This window comes from Hoplias malabaricus, chromosome 5, assembly GCF_029633855.1.
Source record: "Hoplias malabaricus isolate fHopMal1 chromosome 5, fHopMal1.hap1, whole genome shotgun sequence".
Classification (NCBI taxonomy): domain Eukaryota; kingdom Metazoa; phylum Chordata; class Actinopteri; order Characiformes; family Erythrinidae; genus Hoplias; species Hoplias malabaricus.
In genome coordinates this window covers 41055493-41078150 of record NC_089804.1, presented here as the reverse complement: position 1 = coordinate 41078150, position 22658 = coordinate 41055493, and the positions used below count along the sequence as shown (strand labels likewise).

At 42.7% G+C, this 22658-nt stretch overlaps 1 protein-coding gene across 2 annotated transcripts in view; it reads right to left on the bottom strand.

Moving 5' to 3' along the window:
- The window catches only part of dvl1b (dishevelled segment polarity protein 1b), a 41667-nt gene extending 23005 nt beyond the window's left edge, over positions 1–18662 (bottom strand). The window contains exons 1-3 of one of the 2 annotated variants that reach the window (XM_066672704.1): positions 18276–18662; positions 7128–7197; positions 4691–4812 (exon numbers count right to left, since the gene is read on the bottom strand). In XM_066672704.1, coding sequence (XP_066528801.1) covers positions 4691–4812; positions 7128–7197; positions 18276–18445 — 362 coding nt within the window. In that variant the 5' untranslated portion in view covers positions 18446–18662. The remainder of the gene's footprint in view (positions 1–4690; positions 4813–7127; positions 7198–18275) is intronic. The other variant, XM_066672702.1, reaches the window with a different exon arrangement.
- Between the last annotated feature and the right edge of the window lie 3996 nt (positions 18663–22658).

The window sequence follows — 22658 nt, the reverse complement described above, 5'->3', positions numbered from 1 at the left end:
ACAGACAGTCACCCGGAGGAAACCCACGCAGACACAGGGAGAACACACCGCACTCCTCACAGACAGTCACCCGGAGGAAACCCACACAGACACAGGGAGAACACACCACACTCCTCACACCCTACGCCTGACATCCACTTAACATCTTACACACTGTTGTTGTTCGTTGTAGCGTTGTAGGTCACCACGCTATTTTTTGTGTGTGTATAAGTTTTGAATTGACTTCTTCTTTTGCCCTGTGTTCTTCTCTTTGTAATAGATTCTAATAGCTACACAGCCTTTCTGACCCACATCCTCTCTCAGTGGAAAGGAAGGAGTGTTCTCCTATTAAGTGCTGTTTTGTGGGGGTGCACTAGGTCTTGCATGGCTGTTAGAAGTCCAGCATTCCTAGTTATTTCTCAAATTCTGTTTGTTTTTTAACCTTTCCTTTTTTATGTCACTGGATTATTTCATATTTAAAAAAATCTACTGAAAAGTGAATAGTGTGTACAATGCTTTTGACAAGAAATTAAATAAATACAGGGCGGTCTCCCTCTAATGAACACAAGCCGGAATCCGAGGTTGAAACAGTGGGAGACGCACTCACATCTGTGTAGCACTGACCTGCGCACCCTCATCTGTCCTGGAATGAAAAATATTTGCACACACAGTGGGGGCCGCTAGGTTTCTGGGGAAAAACAATACTGATATTTTGGTGTTTTATCAAACAGAATTATTATGCTAGTCTCCAATTCAAAGTCCCTGAGGTCAGGAAGAAAAAGAGTGAGTGTGCAGGTGTGTGTGCGTCACCTGAAAAATAGTGGTCATATCCTTTATGGATAATCTGAACAATGCGAGACATCTACCTGCACTGAGAAATAGCTGCAGCATTGACGCTCCACCCAGCGGTGGAGATACATCACACATCCATAACAATCTGCCCTCCCAGAAACCGCCATCTATCATTACCCATCATGCACAGCAGAAAATAGGTCATTGTACACCGTAACAAATGCATCTGTCTTTTCAGGACGCTCTGGGCTCCTCTGGGGTTTGAAGCACATTTGTGGAAAGTACAGAGACTCAGTGAATGCATGACCACATTAAACATTCACATATTAATTGGCTGTTTGTTAAAGTAATTTTTAGAGATATAAGGTTATCACAACAAAACATAACATATAAACACACACTTTTCACTTTATTAGGTACCTACTCTCATCCACACGTCCAAACACTACTTTAATCATGTCCACTCAGGGCACAGGGTGCTTTTTTATTATTGAGACAGACAGACAGATACTTTATTGATCTCAGGGGGAAAGTCAAGGCGTCCAGTAGCTGTTCCACATAAAAAAATAAAATATAAAAATAAGACAAAGACAACAAAAATAGAAATATACAACTGAATATCATCTTCTTTTCCGCTTAATCCATTCAGAGCCATGGGAGAACTGAATATAAAATAAAAAATACCAAATATATAGAAATAGAAAAATAAAATGAAATAGGGGAATGGAAAAATAGATAAAAAATATACAAAATCTCACAGTGTGAGGGAGATTTAATTAAACAAACAATTAACCAACCAGTGTAAACAGTGTAAACCAGTACAGTGCAGTTGTAATATCAGCAGTGCAAATTACACAAATATATTTTTTATTGTCTGTTCAGTTGTCCGGAGAACAGCAGAGTGTGTTCTCACTGTGTCTGCGTGGGTTTCGTCCGGGTGACTGTCTGTGAGGAGTGTGGTGTGTTCTCACTGTGTCTGCGTGGGTTTCGTCCGGGTGACTGTCTGTGAGGAGTGTGGTGTGTTCTCACTGTGTCTGCGTGGGTTTCGTCCGGGTGACTGTCTGTGAGGAGTGTGGTGTGTTCTCCCTGTCTCTGCGTGGGTTTCCTCCGGGTGACTGTCTGTGAGGAGTGTGGTGTGTTCTCTCTGTGTCTGCGTGGGTTTCCTCCGGGTGACTGTCTGTGAGGAGTGTGGTGTGTTCTCTCTGTGTCTGCGTGGGTTTCCTCCGGGTGACTGTCTGTGAGGAGTGTGGTGTGTTCTCTCTGTGTCTGCGTGGATTTCCTCCGGGTGACTGTGAGGAGTGTGGTGTGTTCTCCCTGTGTCTGTGTGGGTTTCCTCCGGGTGACTGTCTGTGAGGAGTGTGGTGTGTTCTCCCTGTGTCTGCGTGGGTTTCCTCCGGGTGACTGTCTGTGAGGAGTGTGGTGTGATTGTTACTGTGCTGAGAGCTGTTGAACAGTCTAATGACCCGAGGGACGAAAAACGTCCTGAATCTGTCCCTGGAGCAGGATTGGGAAGGCTGCCACTGGTGTGAATATATTGTCATCAGCGATCCACAAATAATATTTCTGCAGAAAAAGACTGACTAAACTCTTTATTATTTTAGTAAATTCACACTGAAACTGACACCAGTGACACATTCTCAAACCTGGGGCAGTGTCTGTTTTAAAAGCATTTAAAGACATGATGGTTCCAAGAAAGGCTTAGTCCTTAATGTGTAAGAGCTGCGTGAGGTCGGCCACAAATCAGTTTTAGTGCAATGACTAATCGCAGGGATTTCTGGAGTTTCACCCACTACGGTGCACAGCACTTTCAAATAATTTGGGGAAGGAGAAGTGTCTGTGCAAGACTTTAACAGAGGAACGGCCAAACATTCTTCTTTCAAAAAGCTGTACTGACATTAAACATCAGATGATTATGAAGTGCTGATGAAACCAAAGGTGATGGAAACATTTTCTAGTCCCAAATTTTCTTAAATATAAAATATATATATTCCAAATTACTCTACTGACTATTTCTCATGGCACATCTAGAGGATATTCCCACACAAAGAATTAAATGAAAAAGTACAGGACTTTGCTATTTTCTCAAAATTATTTTGCTGACAAAAGTTTTTATTTTTTAAACTTAAGTTTTTAAAGTAAATGAGTGTTCACCTCTGACTAAAGAAACCTACTCATCCTTGTCCAGTTCTTATTCTTCATGCCAAACACACGGAGGAATGTTAGCTCAGTTAGGAGTCAGGAAAGGGCACGAAGGGCATGTGTAGTGAGTGTTACATAATCTCATAGGAGACGAGCTGCTATTCAGTGTATGGCCAGTAGAGGGCAGGCAACGGCAGAGTTAGAATAACACTGTAAATCACTCACAAAGACAAACGACAGTGGTTCTCTCACTCATTCTGGAGTGTCTCTGTTCTGGACATTTTCATGTTTGTGCTGTAACACACCCACAGATCCAAATATTACGGGATCATTCAGTGATGAAGAAAAAACTGGAATGAAATAACCTTGTAATTTGCATTTCTAAATTAAACACTAACTACAATTGCTTTAAATAAATAAATAAATAAATTGCATTTAACACGTTGTGCTTAAAGATCTTAATGAGTTCTTCCTGTGGGTGACTGTCTGTGAGGTGTGTGGTGTGTTCTCCCTGTGTCTGTGTGGGTTTCCTCCGGGTGACTGTCTGTGAGGAGTGTGGTGTGTTCTCCCTGTGTCTGCATGGGTTTCCTCCGGGTGACTGTCTGTGAGGAGTGTGGTGTGTTCTCCCTGTGTCTGCGTGGGTTTCCTCCGGGTGACTGTCTGTGAGGAGTATGGTGTGTTCTCTCTGTGTCTCTGTGGGTTTCCTCCGGGTGACTATCTGTGAGGAGTGTGGTGTGTTCTCCCTGTGTCTGCGTGGGTTTCCTTTGGGTGCTCCGGTTTCCTCCCACGGTCCAAAAACACACGTTTGTAGGTGAATTGGGGAATCAAAAGTGTCCGTAGGTGTGAGTGTGTGAGTGAATGTGTGAGTGTGTGTCGCTCTGTGAAGGACTGGCGCCCCCTCCAAGGTGTGTTTTTGCCTTGCACCCAGCGATTCTGGGTAGACTCCAGACCCACCGCTGTCCTGAACTGGATAAGGGTCACAGACAATGAATGAATATTAAAAGACATCTGTACCCTTCCTGGTAATTTTGGATCTCTCTCTCTTTCTCTCTCTCAGTGGTCTTTATGGGACGTAAGATACCTGAGAGAATATTGAGCATCAAAAAAGCACTTAATGTTTGCAGTCTCTCTTGCGTAACTGGGGAGAGCATTCATGGTGCAGGCCTCTTCTGGAGTTTTCTGCCCAGGGCACAGATACCACACATTGCTTGCCTCTTCTCTTTTCTTTATTTGAGCTCTGCAGTTTATGGATGACTGACTCCATTAGGGACCCAGCGTCACAGGCATTAACTCCCTCGATACAATACATTTCTTTACAGCTGTGTAGTCAGAACAGTTCCGCACCTGTACACGAAGATTTAGCCTTATTCCGTTCCGACTGTGGGAGGACAGATGAGTGTGAGCTATAATCTACAAAAAGTTAGATACGACCTTGATTCTTAATAACCAGCTGTGATGGTCTGTGCAGAACCTCCACAGTGGACGACCTGATAGTTTAAATGAACATGTAGCAGTGGCATAATTGAGGATAAAATAAGAACTACACGCAGTGTTTGTGTAAGCTGGTTTCTCCAGGTCTAGAGCTGATGAGACTGGTTACACTCTACAGCCTTAATGCTCCTACTAACAGATTTATAAAGAAAGAAAACCTTTGGTTGTTGTGAACTGTCACACTGTGTTTGGTGAGAAGTAATATAAAAATGATTGGTGTGTATGGGGCATTGTGTGTGTGTGTGTGTGTGAGAGAGTACAGCCACTGGAATAAATGGAGTGTACTTACTGGAATGAGGGAGGTCTAGAATCTCCAATGCCCCCCGTCCTCTCTAAGGGTGGAGGAAGTTCTGCACGACTGTCTGTGCACACTGACATCCCATCAGTGTGAGAGCTCTCTGCCAACACAAGCTGCAGATAAACACACACAGTTCTGTTTAGTGAACAAATATAACATTATCAGCACTAGGCCTTATATATATATTCTGATATTTCACCATCCACAGGGAGAAATAAACAACAGCTTAAATAAGTATGTAACTGTAATAACATTATAAATAACACACACATTAATCTATCACTGGCTGAACACCTACACTGTGTATCGACACTCAATTACAGACTGTAATCCACCTGTTTCTCTGCATATCCCCATCTCCAGCAGCACTGCTGTGTCTGATCCACTCTACACCAGCACAACACACACTAACACACCACCACCACGTCAGTGTCACTGCAGCACTGAGAATGATCCACCACCACATCACACCTGCTCTGTGGGGGTCCTGAGTGCTGAGGAACAGGGGGAAAGTGGGGTAACAAAGTATGCAGAGCCACAGATGGACTACAGTGCTCCTGTGTGGTCAGTGGAGCTGATAAAATGAACGATGCGTGTTCTGAATCCAGTGAGTGTGTATTTATGTGTATCATATTTTTATTGTTACCACTACTAATACTAATACCACTACAATTAATAATAAATATAACATAACAATCATTAATGCACTGACACACTGTATATTCACATAGTTAATGTGTGGATCTCTAATTGTAATCCCCTAGAGCTGACACTGGTCACCACCGGCCTAAAGTGAACGGACCATATGAAGAAGGCCTGATGCCTGGCTGAGAACGGTAAGCTACGGGAGCCGCAGAACTGCACTAACACTCACGCAGTGCGACTTGAGAGCAGTACACAGGACAGAATTAGAACGCACTTCTGCCTGAACTCTGCCTGCTGCTTATGAAACGCAGAGGAGCTCAAAGACACGGTTGTGATGCATTACAATCTGATGCTTTACAGAGAATGTGCTGTGCTGGGGAAAGTGTACAAGGGCAGTACAGGTTTGGTGCAGCTCTTGGTGTTAGAGATACGTAAATAAATAAGCAACACATAAACGTGGTCTAAAAAGAGAGCTGACTGATTCTAATTTATACGCTGAGCAATACATAGTTTTCTATTTTGATTGCTGCTATTCTACTATTTGAACTTGTTATCTGACTGTGGATGTGTATATATTCTGTATTATATTGTCTTTTTATCTGCTGATTTATTTTGATTTATTTATTTCTTTGTACCGAGAGCAGGGACTGTATTTTCATTTAATCATTTTAACTCTTCTGTCCTCTGTTAACCCTTGCTGCTTGCCAGGCTGCATTTGTAAATAAAAATATGTTCGTTTAAAGCTAAGCAGCAGCGATATGAAAGTGTCAAACAAATAAATACAGTGGAATTTGAGTTCCTAACTTGTGTTTATTGATAGTCAGAAAACATTTCTTACTAATTCAAGGAATAAGGTTTAAAAGACCGTTGGTCTTTAAGGACACTTACTTCGCCTGTTTTAGTTGGTGTTAGTTAACGGTAGCTTGACTTGCTAAACTCGGTGGCTCAGATTATACTCGGCTACGTAGCTGCATTACGGAGGTTTATAGTGTCGGATGAATTAGAGTTCGACTTCGATCACATTTACAAGAATAACGGTACCTCTAAATTTGAGTTTAGCTTATTGCTAGGCTATTGTCATGAATAACGTTGGTTATTTAGTTAGCTAGATACTGTCATAACAGTGAGTCATAATGCCGTTTTACCGCGGCGTTGTTCAGCTGTTGTCCACCAGTGACGTCACGGTTGCGTTTGAGAATTTCCGTAGCGAGCTCGGGTTTTTCCGTCAATTTAATAAAATTGTCAGTTTTAAAGCAAATTAAGCTGCTATTTCCATTTTAATTCCTACTTATATTTGTCAGTAACTAAAATAATGTCAAATATTCATGGAGGTCCATTAAGTGGTGCTTAGCCTTTAATGACTTGCCTGGTTTAATTAATGGTTAAATTAAAGGTTAAATTAAAGGCTCTTTACTGATGTCCCTTGAGGTTTCTATTATTAAACATATTTCAAAAAAGGCCACCCCCAACAATAGCCCCACTCTATGGAGCAGAAACTGGATCCAGTGGCTAATACATTCTTGATCTCATTTTTAAAAAAATATAATAATAAATAAATATCAGACAAACATTTAATAATCAGTTTTCTAAATATTGTTTGCCATGTTTTTTTTCTCAGTTTACAAATGACTGATGATACGTTTCAAATGGTGACAGCCCCCAGCTCTGCGCAGTGAATACGTAATGATTCAGAGAACGCACAATATTCATGAAATAATAAAACTGAACTCCTCTGTCTGCTCCAGTTCAGATGTTATATAAGACTTTGAATGTTTCATCTTACCCAAGACACCACTCTGCCATTGAAGCAAGGCAGTTTGGCATTGTCATCCGAGATTTCCTCCTTAACCACCCTAAACGAGACAGAAACACATACATCACAACAGTGTGAGCACACCTCACCCCCGGCGTGACTAACAAGAAATGGCAGGGGCTTGTGTGTGTGCCCCTTCGCTCATCTAAATACACACGTGTGACAGAGCTGTGGGGGAAGACGTGTGCGTGTGTGAGTGTGTGTGTGTGTTAGTTAAATGAAAGATGGCTCTGTGGGCTTATTGGTGTATAAAGCTCTTTTGTACTTTGTAGTGGAAATTCTCCCCTGAACTCCTGAGCTGTGCTCTCCCCTGATACACCACAACCCCAACACACTACACAAACCAGAACGAGGGAATGAAATGAAGATGGAGAGGGAGCAAGTGAGAGAGAGAGAGAGAGAGAGAGAGAGAGAGAGAGAGAAAGAGGGAAAGAGGGGTGGCTGAAATGTTAATGAGGACGGAAATTGGGAAAGAGGCAAGTACAATTCTTGAATGTAAATAAACCACATTTAATTTGTGTTGTGTTGGGGTTAGTGCAGTTTAACAGAATAACGATGGATCCAGAGCGAGTGGAACTCCGTCGTCCCCACGAGGCTCCATCGTGGTACGGCTCATGAGTTCGTACAATAAACTAAACCCGTATCCATCACAGTCAGGGGCTGCACTGGTGGGGGTTAGTCGTCGTGTTTAATAAATAAATCTGTTCACTTCACTTCACTGCTTCATTCACAACTCACTCTGTGGCACACACACTGGAGTCTGTCTGAATATTACAACAGATAGTAATAATCCACACACTGTTTCTCTAAATATTCTGACTTTAATCTATGACTCATCTTCTTTTTTTTACTCAATGCTGTGGCTCTAACACTCTGTCGTATAAAATGAAGCTCAGGCGCCAGACTCAAATGTGTCCTGCATTGTGGTTTCATTTTAGGCAACAATTTTCATTTCAGTGCACCACTCATCACAATCTGGATTAGTGAACTTATTCAGCTCTGCCTTTGTCTGCTCACACTGCCCTCACAGTTCAACTGGAGCCAGCTGCAGCTCCTGCTTACATTGTTTAATTAGGCCAAGCCTTCCCCAGCTCTGCTCCTGCTCTCACACACCCAGGAGACCCCCTCGGCCACTGGGGGCTCAGCCAGCGGGCTGACTCGGCATATTTAACTAGTGCTGCTTTGACCTTGATGTGTCTTGGATGTTGCTGGCTGTGGAGGTCAGAAGGATGGTGTGTGTGTGTGTGTGTGTGTGTGTGTGTTGAGAGGGTGACAGGAGGGGCAGGTTCTGAGGGTAAGCCATAGCTGTGTGTGGGAGTGTCTGGGTCAAAGGAATTAATTTTTATACCCACCATGCTAAGCAAGGAAATTGAGTCTGAAATGTAATTTTGTGCTTTGCCAGCTCTGTCTGCAGCTTATTAGATGAAGTGTGTCTCTCTGTGAGTTCGCAGTGCTCTTGGGCCAGGAGCCGTCCTCGTGTATTGAACTGTATTCTAAAAAGTAATGAATTTTAATGCTGTGGAGCCGCTAGTTACCACATCCAAGCCAAAGTAGTCAATAATATACGATAAAGAGCAACACACACTTCAACACGAGAGGAAGGGTTCCACTCTTAACGGTTCTCCAGGCGTGTTTATTATTAACTGATGCACACTGAAGAATTTTAAACCAGATCAATGGATTTGCTATTATAGTAACTCTAACATGCAGCATTTTCATTATCTGAAACGTTACAAATGATAAATGCTAGTTCAGCTATTTTCAAATCATGTTAGTATTAATGTTTGTATTTTTGACTTACATTAATTCATTCATTATCTGTAACCCTTATCCAGTTCAGGGCGGCGGTGGGTCCAGAGCCTACCTGGAATCATTGGGAGCAAGGCAAGAACACACCTTGGAGGGGGCGCAAGTCCTTCTCAGGGCGACACACACTCACACCTACGGACACTTTTGAGTCTCCAATCCACCTACCAACGTGTGTTTTTGGACTGTGGGAGGAAACCGGAGCACCCGGAGGAAATCCACGCAGACACAGAGAGAACACACCACACTCTTCACAGACAGTCACCCGGAGGAAACCCACGCAGACACAGAGAGAACACACCACACTCCTCACAGACAGTCACCTGGAGGAAACCCACACAGACACAGAGAGAACACACCACACTCCTCACAGATAGTCACCCGGAGGAAACCCACGCAGACACAGGGAGAACACACCACACTCCTCACAGACAGTCACCCGGAGGAAATCCACGCAGACACAGGGAGAACACACCACACTCCTCACAGACAGTCACCCGGAGGAAACCCACGCAGACACAGGGAGAACACACCACACTCCTCACAGACAGTCACCCAGAGGAAACCCACGCAGACACAGAGAGAACATACCAACTCCTCACAGACAGTTACATGGAGGAAACCCACGCAGACACATGAAGAACACACCACACTCATCACAGACAGTCACCCGGAGCGGGACTCGAACCCACAACCTCCAGGTCCTCCAGGAGCTGTATGATTACTATACGCAACTATAAATGCACAGCAAAGTGACACACACAGAATACTTTTAAATGAGCTACTCTTAGCACATGGCGCCAGGTCTTTCTTGCAGCCTAGAACTATATGTTTAGGAAGCAGAGTGCTGTGCCGTCTTTCTTCACAAGGCTTGACCTTCCATTTCCCTGAGGCCAAACCCGGGGCAGTCCTATGATGAGGGACAGGGCACAGACACTGTCCACTCTGCAGCCCGCTCTAATACTTTAAAGCTCTCCCCTCTGTGTGCCAAGGAGCACACTAATCTGTATATGTGCAGTCTTTATCACAACCATTCGGGGCTATTCTGCTTACACCAAACTACTCTTTACTTTCTTAACTCAACACAACAATGAAGAACCTGAACTGAAAGCCTAAGGACAGCACAGTGGAGCATGAATACTCACAGAGCACGGCGTACAAACAAGAGAAAGAGAATTTTCAGGTTTGCATCTGTTAGGATTTCTGACACAATGGTGATTTTAATGAGGTAGGCCACAGTCTTTATCAGAGTAATGTACAATTAGAGCTGGTACTAATTTGGAGGCAGCCGTGGCCTAATGATCAGAGGCCGAGCTTGATACCAAAGGGTTGCCGGTTCGATCCCCAGGACCAGCAGGAACATCCACGGCTCAGGGGCCATTGAGCAAAGCACTGAACCCACAAATGCTCCATGGTGCTGCCTGTGTTCACAGCCCCTAGTGCACTAGTGTGTGTGTGTGTTCACTGCCACTGATGGGTTAAATGTGTAAGACACATTTCGTTGTACGTTGCACAATACTACATACTTCTATAGGGACAATATCTGACGAAAAAACTGGGTCTGACATCACATTAGAAAAAGATACAAAATGTATCTAACCCAGTCAAACCTTGTGCTTTTTACAGAACACAAATTCACAATAAACTCAGTAAAGTATCAACAGCACGGCGGGTTTCCTAACCCTACTCTGTACATGTGACTGACAGAACAAGGTGTGTGATCACTTACTAGAATTCACTTATGACTACTGGAAATGCTTTCTCTGAAGATTAAGACAAGCCTACATTTTCCTGTCAGACACACATCTGCCAGAATCCAGCTGTGCTCACTGAGGCTCAGAAAAGCTAGTTTACTAGCAGGGAGTAAATTATGTGCTCAGATTTCATCGGACCCATTTCAGTCCTTGCTGTCTTTTTTTTTTCTTTTTTTTTTTTTAGCTTGGCACTCCCTAAAATGTGAGGTTACTGTTTACAATATTGCGCTTCCAACCATGTCCTGTCACCCATTTTCTGAGTAAATGGTTATATCTGAATATCCATCTATTTTTATTCCAATACAAACCTTTAAAGTGGTAATGAATATATCGTTACTTATTTATTCACAGTAATGTTGCTGTTGTTCCTACGTCTAAAGAGTACAGCTCACTCAGCAGGTGAACACAGTGATCTCTGCATCAGCCTTTTCTACTTATAACAAATAAAATCAAATATCAACAAGACAAACTCTCAGTGTGTCAGGAATCACGGGGGGCGGAATGACGGGGGCGGACGCACACGCTACAACACAGAATTTTATTTACAAGAAAATAACAAAACAAACACAAACGGACTTGTGGGCAAACACAAAGTGAGGAAACAACACGACTAGGAATACAAACAAAACAAGATGACGAGGTATATAAAGAAAATGAGAAACAGCATGACTAGGAATTATAACAAAACGACATGAGTTGCTACAGGAACGAAACAAAACGAGGAACTGGAACGAGAAACATGACTAGAGCTAGGAATTATAACAAAACGACATTACTTGGAGTAGGACACAAAACGAATGACCGATCCAAGCAAGTGACACCAGGGAACTTAAATACACGAACAGACGAGACACACCTGAACCAGATAACGAGGATGACGGACAAGGAGGCGGAACAAAGGCGGAGACAATACCAAATAGGGCCATGTGCTGAGAGAGCACATGGCAGGGAAAACAGACCAGACAGGATGAGGGCGTGACACAGTGGCGAGAAAATGAAACATTACACATAAATCCATTATGAAAAACAGATGCAACAAGTCTGGCTTCACACAAAAAACTGTAAATCTGACAATCATTAAATCACATGGAATTATTAATAACATGTTTATGTTATTCAGGTGTGTGTTATGTGACACAATTGAGCAGTAGAATATGTCCTCAGTCATGTGCAGTGCCGTTGACGAAGAGCAAAATTCCACTTGGAACTGTAGGCACTGAGCATGCATTAACGGTACCAGTGGGGACAGATACAGCCTTAGTGCAGAGGTCAATGTGAATGTGAGTGTGTAAGGTACTTTGTTGAAGCATGCCTCCATAGTGTACTTCTTCACTATGAAGAACAGTAGGGAGGGTATTTCGATATTCTAAAGGAAACAAGTCAGAGAATGTTCTCAACAGAAATATACTTAGAAGATATGACTCAACATCTTTTTCCATAATTGTTTTCGCTTCAATTAGATACATTCTCTAAATATTTCTGCACATATTTGGACATAAACACTGAATGATAACCAGATTAGGAAATTCTACCTTGTATCTACACTCATTGTCTATTTTATCAGCTCCACTGACCACACAGGAGCCCTTTGTAGTTCTACACTTGCAAACTGTAGTCCACCTGTTTCTCTGTGTTCTTTATTACCCCCGTGTGTTGTGCTGGTGTAGAGTGGATCAGACACAGCAGTGCTGCTGGAGTTTTTAAACCCTGTGTCCACTCTCTGTCCATTCTGTGAGACACTCCTCCCTCGTTGGTCCACCTTGTAGATGTAGAGTCAGAGACAGTAGCTCATATGTTGCTGTACAGTGTGTGTCGGTCGTCCTCTAGTCCTTCATCAGTGACACAGGACGCTGTCGGCTGGATGTTTTTGGTCAGTGGACTGTTCTCAGTCCAGACCCTGAGGGGTTTAAAACCTCCAGCAGCACTGCTGTGTCTGATCCACTCTACACCAGCACAACACACACTAACACACCACCACCACGTCAGTGTCACTGCAGCGCTGAGAATGATCCACCACCACATCACACCTGCTCTGTGGGGGTCCTGAGCGCTGAAGAACAGGGGGAAATGGGGGGGGGGGGGGGATAAGAAAGTTTACAGAGAAACAGGAGAACTATAGTCTGTAAACATAGAACTAGAGGGTGCTCCTGTGTGGTCAGTGGAGCAGATACAAGTGATTGTTTATTGCAGCATAGCATTACAATCACAAAACAATTATTTTGTCCATATCATACACCCGCAAACTATCTTTATAGTTCAACATCAATCATTACTGCAAACAGATGATGAGTTTAGACCAAGCTAACTTTCCTGAGGGTTCCACAGATGCAGTCAGTGATGGATAACAATGTAATTACTTATTGTCTTGTTAGGCTTTCGCTCTTTTACCAAAAGTAGCGCTACTCACTGTTCTGGATACATTTCTGTGGTTGTGTTTCGTCTGACTGGTCCATTGCAGGTACACACGTATTCTGAGGAAAGCACAGCAAACAGCCCACTGCTGTCAGCGCAGGGAGATGTACACATTCACAAAAGGAGGAGGAAGGTGCCAAAGAAAATTCTAGCTACACTGACAAACAATCTGGCGCCCCTGAGTCTTTAAAAAGTGGTGTGGGACTTTTTAAATGATACCTTCCCTCCCAAAAACACTATAAATACCCTGATACTTAAACTTAGAATATTAGCTAACAAAAGAGAAATATATAAACAATTACTAAGGTACAGAAAGAGCTATTTACACCTGAAGAACTTTTTAAAGCCCTGTTCTGACAGGATTGAATTTCCATGAGGTCCTGGGGTAACTCGGTAGTTTTATTTCTTTCCTCTAAGAAAACTGCAGGCAGAATTTACTTTTTTTCACTGATCTTAGTGTTCATCTGATCATTTTAATCCTGTCCAGATGCAAATCTCTGTTTTAACGGGCAGATGTGACTTTGGGCACCGCTGCACTCCGTATGTAGTGCCTCCAGGTGCCTTTCCATGGACACGTAGGCTGTTCTTGTTCTCATCTTGTTGCTTGATGAAATCTTCCACTGCCGAAGGTACGTTCCAGTACTCAATAACAAACTGAGTATAAGAAGAAAAGGGAGATTCCAGAAGCAAAAGATCTTACAAAAACAAAAAAAACAAAGACTGACAATGAAAATGAAAAAAGAGTAAAAAGGTAACTAAGTATCTTTAAAAAATATATATGATTTGACATATTCTTTCTGTTTTACATTTACAACATAGATTGCTCATAGATTTATTTTTGCTTTCACACAAAAATCACTCCAAAGAAAATTCCAGCTGCAGCACAAATTCACTCTCGTGAGGTGATTATCTCACACTCGAAAATGGACGAGGTAATGAACCAGTTACTGAAGGTGTTAAAATTTCCCTGGAATTCACCTGGGAGAACGTTATCAGAAAAAGGAAAAAATAAAATCATTCATTCATTCATTATCTGTAACCCTTATCCAGTTCAGTATCGCGGTGAGTCCAGAGTCTACTTGGAATCATTGGGCGCAAGGCAGGAATACACCCTGGAGGGGGCGCCAGTCCTTCACAGGGCAACACACACACACATATTCACTCACACACTCACACCTACGAACACTTTTGAGTCGCCAATCCACCTACCAACATGTGTTTTTGGACTGTGGGAGGAAACCGGAGCACCCGGAGGAAACCCACGCAGACACAGGGAGAACACACCACACTACTCACAGACAGTCACCCGGAGGAAGCCCACGCAGACACAGGGAGAACACACCACACTCCTCACAGACAGTCACCCGGAGGAAACCCACGCAGACACAGGGAGAACACACCACACTCCTCACAGACAGTCACCCGGAGGAAGCCCACGCAGACACAGGGAGAACACACCACACTCCTCACAGACAGTCACCCGGAGGAAGCCCACGCAGACACAGAGAGAACACACCACACTCCTCACAGACAGTCACCCGGAGCGGGAATCGAACCCACAACCTCCAGGCCCCTGGAGCTGTGTAACTGCAACACGACCTGCTGCACCACCACAATAAAATCAAATAAAATGAATGAGAAAATGGAGATCGCACACTGATAAAAAGACAGATTATAATGGCAGCTTTAGGTATACAACAGTACTTTTATATTCATAGAATATAAATTCAGAACTATATTTCTGGCTCCTCTAGTTTCTCATTACCCTACGAATGTGACAATTTTATCACAGAGTAGGCATGTAACACTTTCATTACAGACGTCCCTCTGAAAAACTAATCCAACCCAAATGGAGCTTAAGTACAAGTCAATCACAATGTGACTGTGGTAAACCAAGCTAAACCTTATAATGAATTCATTCCTATTTTTCCCACTGATCCAGTATTTTCTAATATTACTGACGTGATATGAATATCCGTCAATGCCACTGTGCCATCTTATCCATCAACACTGACACAGCGATAAGATTCTTGTCTCCTGCTGAGCTCTCCACACGTTTCCAGTATTTAATCAATCACAACATGACCTCATGTGCTTCTAAACGATATCGGTCTAGCATGACTTCGGAGCATTTACATCTGCCAAGCAATATGCAAATTGTTTTGAAAATCCAGACTGTGATTAACTGAACACTGGGTTTATACATATGTGTATATGGTAATGTACTTGCATTAATAATTCAAGAGCTCTTAAATCTCTGTTTGCGATCTAGTGCACCACCAGTTACGGAAGCATTTACATGTAACTTATCTAATGTAATCAAACTCTCAGCAGGAAAACGCTATTACTTCTTCTAATCTACGGCCTTGTACAGTACATGAGATTGTTTGCAAATGTCTTGTACAAACACTACAGTACATGTGTAAGCCTCCGGAGCAATGTCATTATTAAGCGAGTACACTGCTTTGCCCTCCAACACTTCATGAGGTCTGACAGAGTGATTGAACGAGTGCAATGTTCTGGATCGCTTGTCCTCCCTCGAGGAAGCGCGTCCGGGTCTGATTGTTATATCATGCGAAATAATTCAGACACTTATAAAACAGTTTGTAGGCCAACAGGCTCGGTGAGGGTGGGCTGGTGTGCTGCTGTGAGCAGCCTCAGGGCAACAGTCTAAAGGTCCATGTATTTGTGTCAGTGGTAGTAGGACACTACTGGCGTTAAGTGGCACAGATATAAAGCTCTGGACAAGGGCCTGGACCAGGCGTGAGGTTCAAGGCGTAATAGTAACGCTCTCAGTTGTTCTCAAGTTTGAACCTGACATTTCATAATCACAGCACAACTATATAAACGGATTGACCAATACATTATGAAGACATGCTCCAGAGCTTAGCTAATTTTTTTGTGATGGAATTATATAAATAATTGAGAGATTTGCAGAAATTAACATATTTAATTTTGATTTCTATCATGATTTTGCATCACATTATAACAGAAGCAATAATCTCAATAAAATAAAGCCCAGTGATTCCAGGTAGGCTCCGGACCCACCGCCACCCTGAACTGGATAAGGGCTACAGACAATAAATGAATGAATGAATGTTCTGTTTCATAAGGACATTTTTAAACTTCTATAAAGCACCAAAATGGGTTTCCACTCTTGTTAATCTTTGAGAATATTTTTTTTCAGTTACATGATTTTGTTTTTCTAAGAGTGTACGCCAAAACATACATTTAACATTTAATATATCACAGGTGATACTTACTAATGGTAATTAACTCAAAGTCATGTTCCAAACAGCTAATGAAAGAGGTGGCTAAGGCAATACACACTAAACATGGCTAATAGAGGGTTCTTTATTAAACTAAATAGAACCACGAACACTCAAAGAACCATCCCAGTAAACATTTAGACGTTGATTCAACGATGAAATAACGTAATGACTGCCGTCTAATCAACGTTCTCTTAAGGTTGAAAAGACGTCCAAACACAGATATTGAAAAGATGACTATGAGACGTATTTTGGACGTCCATTGACGTTATTAATTGGTCCCGAAATAAATTACTTGTATAAAACGCATTTTGGACGTCCACTGACGTTATCGATTGGTCACCACTTAACTAACTTATTAAGATGGATTTTGGACGTCCGTTGACGTTTAAAATATGTCCTTGACGGACAGACTACTTTTAGACCTATTTTGAACGTCCAGGGACGTATCTTGTTTACTGGGATTAGAATGTATAATATATTCTAAACCTGTGGTAAATTGTTCTTTAAAGAACCTTTAAAAATTGCTCATTGAGCTACACCAGCAAAAAAAATGGTTCCAGTATTGTTTACGACACAGAAGGCTTTTTGCTTAGAGCACATTGGAATTAGACGGACACCACAACAAAACCCCCACGCGGTGTGTGTGTGTGTGTGTGTGTGTGTGTGTGATGATTTCACTGAATGATGTTTCAGTGCAGTAGCTAGCCATGCGCTCTGTTAGCTTGTGCCAGCCGCCTACAGTTGTCGTTGTAAACGAAAGCAGCTCAAGATGCCAGTCGTGTCCAGCTCCTCGGGAGGATCCGCACCTCACAGACAAACGTAATGACAGGCCGTGAGTCCCCGGCGGTCTCCTTCCCGAACGGAGCGAGTTTTCCCGGACAGACGCGCGTTCACTCAGTCGGGCCTCTACAGTGCTCCAGCCCGAGAGCGGCCTACACACGGGGAATTCAGCGAGCACTTCTCCTTCCCAAACCATTACAAAACCACAGCTGGAACAGCGACACGTAACTTGTCATTACAGGTTGTAGCTGGGTGTAGTGTAGTAGCTATAGCTATATATACACACTACAGTGCCCCACACCCCCCTCAGGTAGTCCCTTAATTCCACCTTGTGTTGTCAGCTCTGTCAAATACAACACAAAACCTAAAAAACCGTTAAGAACAACGATTAAAATTTATTGTAAAACGAATGTAGCCTCAGTGTGTTATTTATAGGAGGAATAACTAGTCACAAGTGCAGGTGTTATTTTATTTAGCCTCAAAATAGTCAACACCGTGGTGATAACGAGCAGAAAAACCGTTGTGTGTTTATTAAACCGTTAAATCCCTGTCACAGCTTTAACGACTAATGCGACAGACTCAGGAAGAAAGGAAACGTAACAAACTGTAGTTACGTCACAGATGGCCTTCGTAATAAGCTGATAATGGAAGTGTACGCTACAGTGGGATTTTAATGTGCAGTGTATGAAGACGTCGTTTTGAAGGAGAAAAGCCCTGTTTGTTATAAACTCGTATATAAGCTAAGGTTGTTCATAATACACAGATTGAAGCCAACGTATCTAAATATAATACAATGAAATGTACTGAATCGTATATAATGTTTAAGCCACAGTCCTGCTGTCAACACTACAATAGGAGCAGGTGATAAAGCCACAGGATGCAGGAAGGTGGCAATAATGTGAAATCCTCGCGGTAGAAATGACAGCTTCATTGGAAGCGCAGAACAAGTGAAGACACTACGTCATTTTCAGGCCACTTATCTACATACGTTTTTCTAATTAGCCCTATTTTCCACCCCCACAGACGCCTAATACCAAATGAGCCGAGATTAATGTAATAAAGGTCTAACGTTAAGCACAGAGCAGGCTACTCACCCAAAATCCTGATCCATAGATTTGAAAAAGAATTTGTAGCTGTTGACCGGTCGATTGTTGAGGACATTTTTAAAATCCGCCAAAGTTACCTTGTCTGGAGGCACTGACAGTTTCACCAAGTAAGGAGTTTCCTCCTCGTCAATGTGGTAAATAATTTTAGTCTCCGCCATGAGAATACGGAGGGAACAATCACCGGAGAACAGCGAGTGTTCCTGTTACAAGAGGTAGGCTTTATAGCGGCAAACAAGTGCAATAAAAATAAGGTCGTCAAATTAAGAACACGAAACACGTAACGCGACAGAGGGAAGGATTTAAGCGCCTCGTTGTCGCTGGAGACTGAAAGGCAGACATTATGGAAGCCTGCTAGGCATCTAATGCAGTCAGATGGCTTTCAGTGTGCGGACGTTGTGCTGAAACAGGAAGGGAAGGTTCACAGCCTTCAGAGAATCAGCCTGGAACACGACGAGGTGGGTTTTTTTTTATTATTATTATTCTGCACCATTTCTCTGTCTAGTGCTGCCACCTTGAGGCCTTAGCCTTTTTCCTCAGTAATACAGTGTATAGCAGGGCTGCTCAATCCTGGTCCTGGAGATCTACCACCCTGCCCAACACACCTGATCCAGGTAACGACCCAGTAAACAAGGAACGTCCCTGGACGTTCAAAATAGGTCTAAAAGAAGTCTGTCCGTCAAGGACATATTTTAAATGTCAATGGACGTCCAAAATCCATCTTAATAAGTTAGTTAAGTGGTGACCAATCGATAACGTCAGTGGACGTCCAAAACGCGTTTTATACAAGTAATTTATTTCGAGACCAATTAATAACGTCAATGGACGTCCAAAATCCATCTTAATAAGTTAGTTAAGTGGTGACCAATCGATAACGTCAGGGGACGTCCAAAACGCGTTTTATACAAGTAATATATTTTGGGACCAATTAATAACGTCAATGGACGTCCAAAATACGTCTAATAGTCGTCTTTTCAATGTCTGTGTTTGGGCATCTTTTCAACTTTCATTTTCAATCTTAAGAGAACGTTGATTAGACGGCAGTCATTACGTTATTTCAACGTTGAATCAACGGCTAATTGTTTACTGGGGAAGGCCTTCAGGGGCATTAGACTATCACCCAGACAGCGAGCATATATCGGTCCACTGTCATAAAAAGGCTGGCACACCACTGCTGGTCCACCATCGGACATCTCAGATTACTGTCCTGTACAGGATATAACTCATTTATAATCTCCTCAAACAGATTTTACATTCACAGAGACTTTTATTCTTGAAAACACACTAATACAAATATTACCAACAACTATGAGAGATATAGTAATGAGTATAAACCTGATATAAAATGATTATGGACGCTGTGCTGGATTTAAATTATTTACTAATCTTATTTATAAAGAATAACAAAAAGAACCTAATGAAAGAACAAAATTGTAAATTGGACTGTAAATGGTAAAGTGCTAAAATGTGGCATTTTATGGTCCGCCCAGAAAACGCAGTGTAAAACACTAGCGGACCTCCAACTTTGTCCTCAGTGGATCAACAGTGGTCCGCCATCTCCTTGCTCTCAGGGCAGAGCTGGGTGTGTGTTGGATCTGAGATCTCCAGGACCAGGTGTGAGAAGCCCTGGTGTATAGTATGTCAACACCTACCTCTCCAAATTTTCCTTTAAGTCTTAGAGTATCGGTTAATAATGTAGCTGAAATGAAGTGTGTCTCCTCTTTTTGTTGCAGTAACAGCCTCGGATATTCTGGGAAAGGTTTGACTGCTGTAAGGACATTAATGTGAGGTCCTGATTGGCCAAAGAGGTAGAGTACTAATGATGGATCATTAGTTCTGGGGCATAAACACACAATTCCAGCTCCTAATAGAGGTAGTAGTTGGTGTTTGCTCCACATATTCTTGGATGTATATGTTGCCAGCTCGCCTGTACACACATGCAAGGATATATAATCCTTATTCTTATCCTTATCCCAATATAGTTATATTTTTGGATTGTGAATAAATCATGAATGGATTGTTGTGTATATGAATATTCATATGAATAATACAACTGCAGAGGCTGAATTTTGAATGGCTAATTACTCAATATTAAGTGTACTTTTGAGTCATGAAAACAATTACTGAAAAAGACGTCACTTTGATGGCAGCATATGTCTATTTTTAATCCCAATATACACCTCCACATTAATGGTACGTTTACATATCTTCACTGTCCAATAAAAACATGTATCTGTTTTTGTGTTTTTTTATGTTACTACATCATTTAACCCATAAGAGCCCAGGCTCTGTTCGTGATGAAGCCAAATTATCAGAAATTACTTTCTCAATTATAATTAGATATAATTAAAATAAATAATTATGCAATTATTTTGGGGCTAAAATCTCAATGTTAAATAAACATCACAACAATTTTTAAACTTGAAACACAGTCGGAGAGGGTCGTACATAACACAGGACAGGTGACTACAGCAATAGAACTGTTAAAAAGATTGAAACACACCCTAAAGAAACAAAAATATACTTTTTTAATAAGCATTTCTAGGGTCTCTGTGTCCTCACTAATCACACCACCATCCTGTAAACGGGCCGCTCTGAACTAGATAAGGGTTACAGACAGTGACTGAATGAATAAATTCATGAATTGCTTTGTGTTTGTATTTGAGGGCAGGGGTTTTGGCCTCTAGCGGCCATTTTCCTGCTACATACCGGTGACGTAATCATATAAACAGTCCAGAACTGACTCAAAGATGACTAACAACACAGCTACAGTCATATTCATCAGATTCCAAAGCACTGTTGCTCATTTCCTGACTCACTCCATTTCACTTTATATCTTTGTGACCTCTCCTTATATAATAAAACTGTCAAATACAGCCATGTAGAAGGCGCATGAAATCACTGACACACTCGCCAGACTCTGACTAAAACTGATCATGTGGTTGGAATAAATAATGACTTTTGTAGTATTTGAATTAATGACAGAAAGGTGATTTCAGGCATTAGTTGGTTTGAATTAATCCTTTAATTACTTATGGGCCCATGTTCTTGATATTATCTGTAACCCTTATCCAGTTCAGGGTCGCGGTGTGTCCAGAGTCTACCTGCAATGATTAGGCGCAAGACAGGAATACACCCTGGAGGGGGCGCCAGTCCTTAACAGGGCAACACACACACTCACACATTCACTCACACACTCACACCTACAGACACTTTTGAGTCGCCAATCCACCTACCAACGTGTGTTTTTGGACTGTGGGAGGACTGTGAGGGACTCCTCACAGACAGTCACCCGGAGGAAACCCACGCAGATACAGGGAGTACACACCACACTCCTCACAGACAGTCACCCGGAGGAAACCCATGCAGAAACAGAGAACACACCACACTCCTCACAGACAGTCACCCGGAGGAAACCCACGCAGACACAGAGAGAACACACCACACTCCTCACAGTCACCCGGAGGAAACCCATGCGGACACAGAGAGAACACACCACACTCCTCACAGACAGTCACCCAGAGGAAACCCATGCAGACACAGAGAGAACACACCACACTCCTCACAGACAGTCACCCGGAGGAAACCCACGCAGACACAGAGAGAACACACCACACTCCTCACAGACAGTCACCCAGAGGAAACCCATGCAGACACAGAGAGAACACACCACACTCCTCACAGACAGTCATCCAGAGGAAACCCACGCACACACAGGGAGAACACACCACACTCCTCACAGACAGTCACCCGGAGGAAACCCACGCAGACACAGGGAGAACACACCACACTCGTCACAGACAGTCACCCGGAGGAAACCCACGCAGACACAGGGAAAACACACCACACTCCCCACAGACAGTCACCCGGAGGAAACCCACGCAGACACAGGGAGAACACACCACACTCCTCACAGACAGTCAGCCGGAGGAAACCCACGCAGAAACAGAGAACACACCACACTCCTCACAGACAGTCACCCAGAGGAAACCCACACAGACACAAGGAGAACACACCACACTCCTCACAGACAGTCACCCAGAGGAAACCCGCGCAGACACAGGGAGAGAACACACCACACACCTCACAGACAGTCACCCAGAGGAAACCCACGCAGACACAGAGAGAACACACCACACTCCTCACAGACAGTCACCCGGAGGAAACCCACGCAGACACAGGGAGAACACAGCACACTCCTCACAGACAGTCACCTGGAGGAAACCCATGCAGACACATAAAAATATCTGTAATAAACTCCTTTGGATGTGTCTATGCAGCGGTATGTTTGCTTTAATCAGAAACAGAACATCTGAAAGATATTATTTCCTCTGTTTCAAAAGATTAATTAAAGTAAAAGTGAAGCTGTTTCCT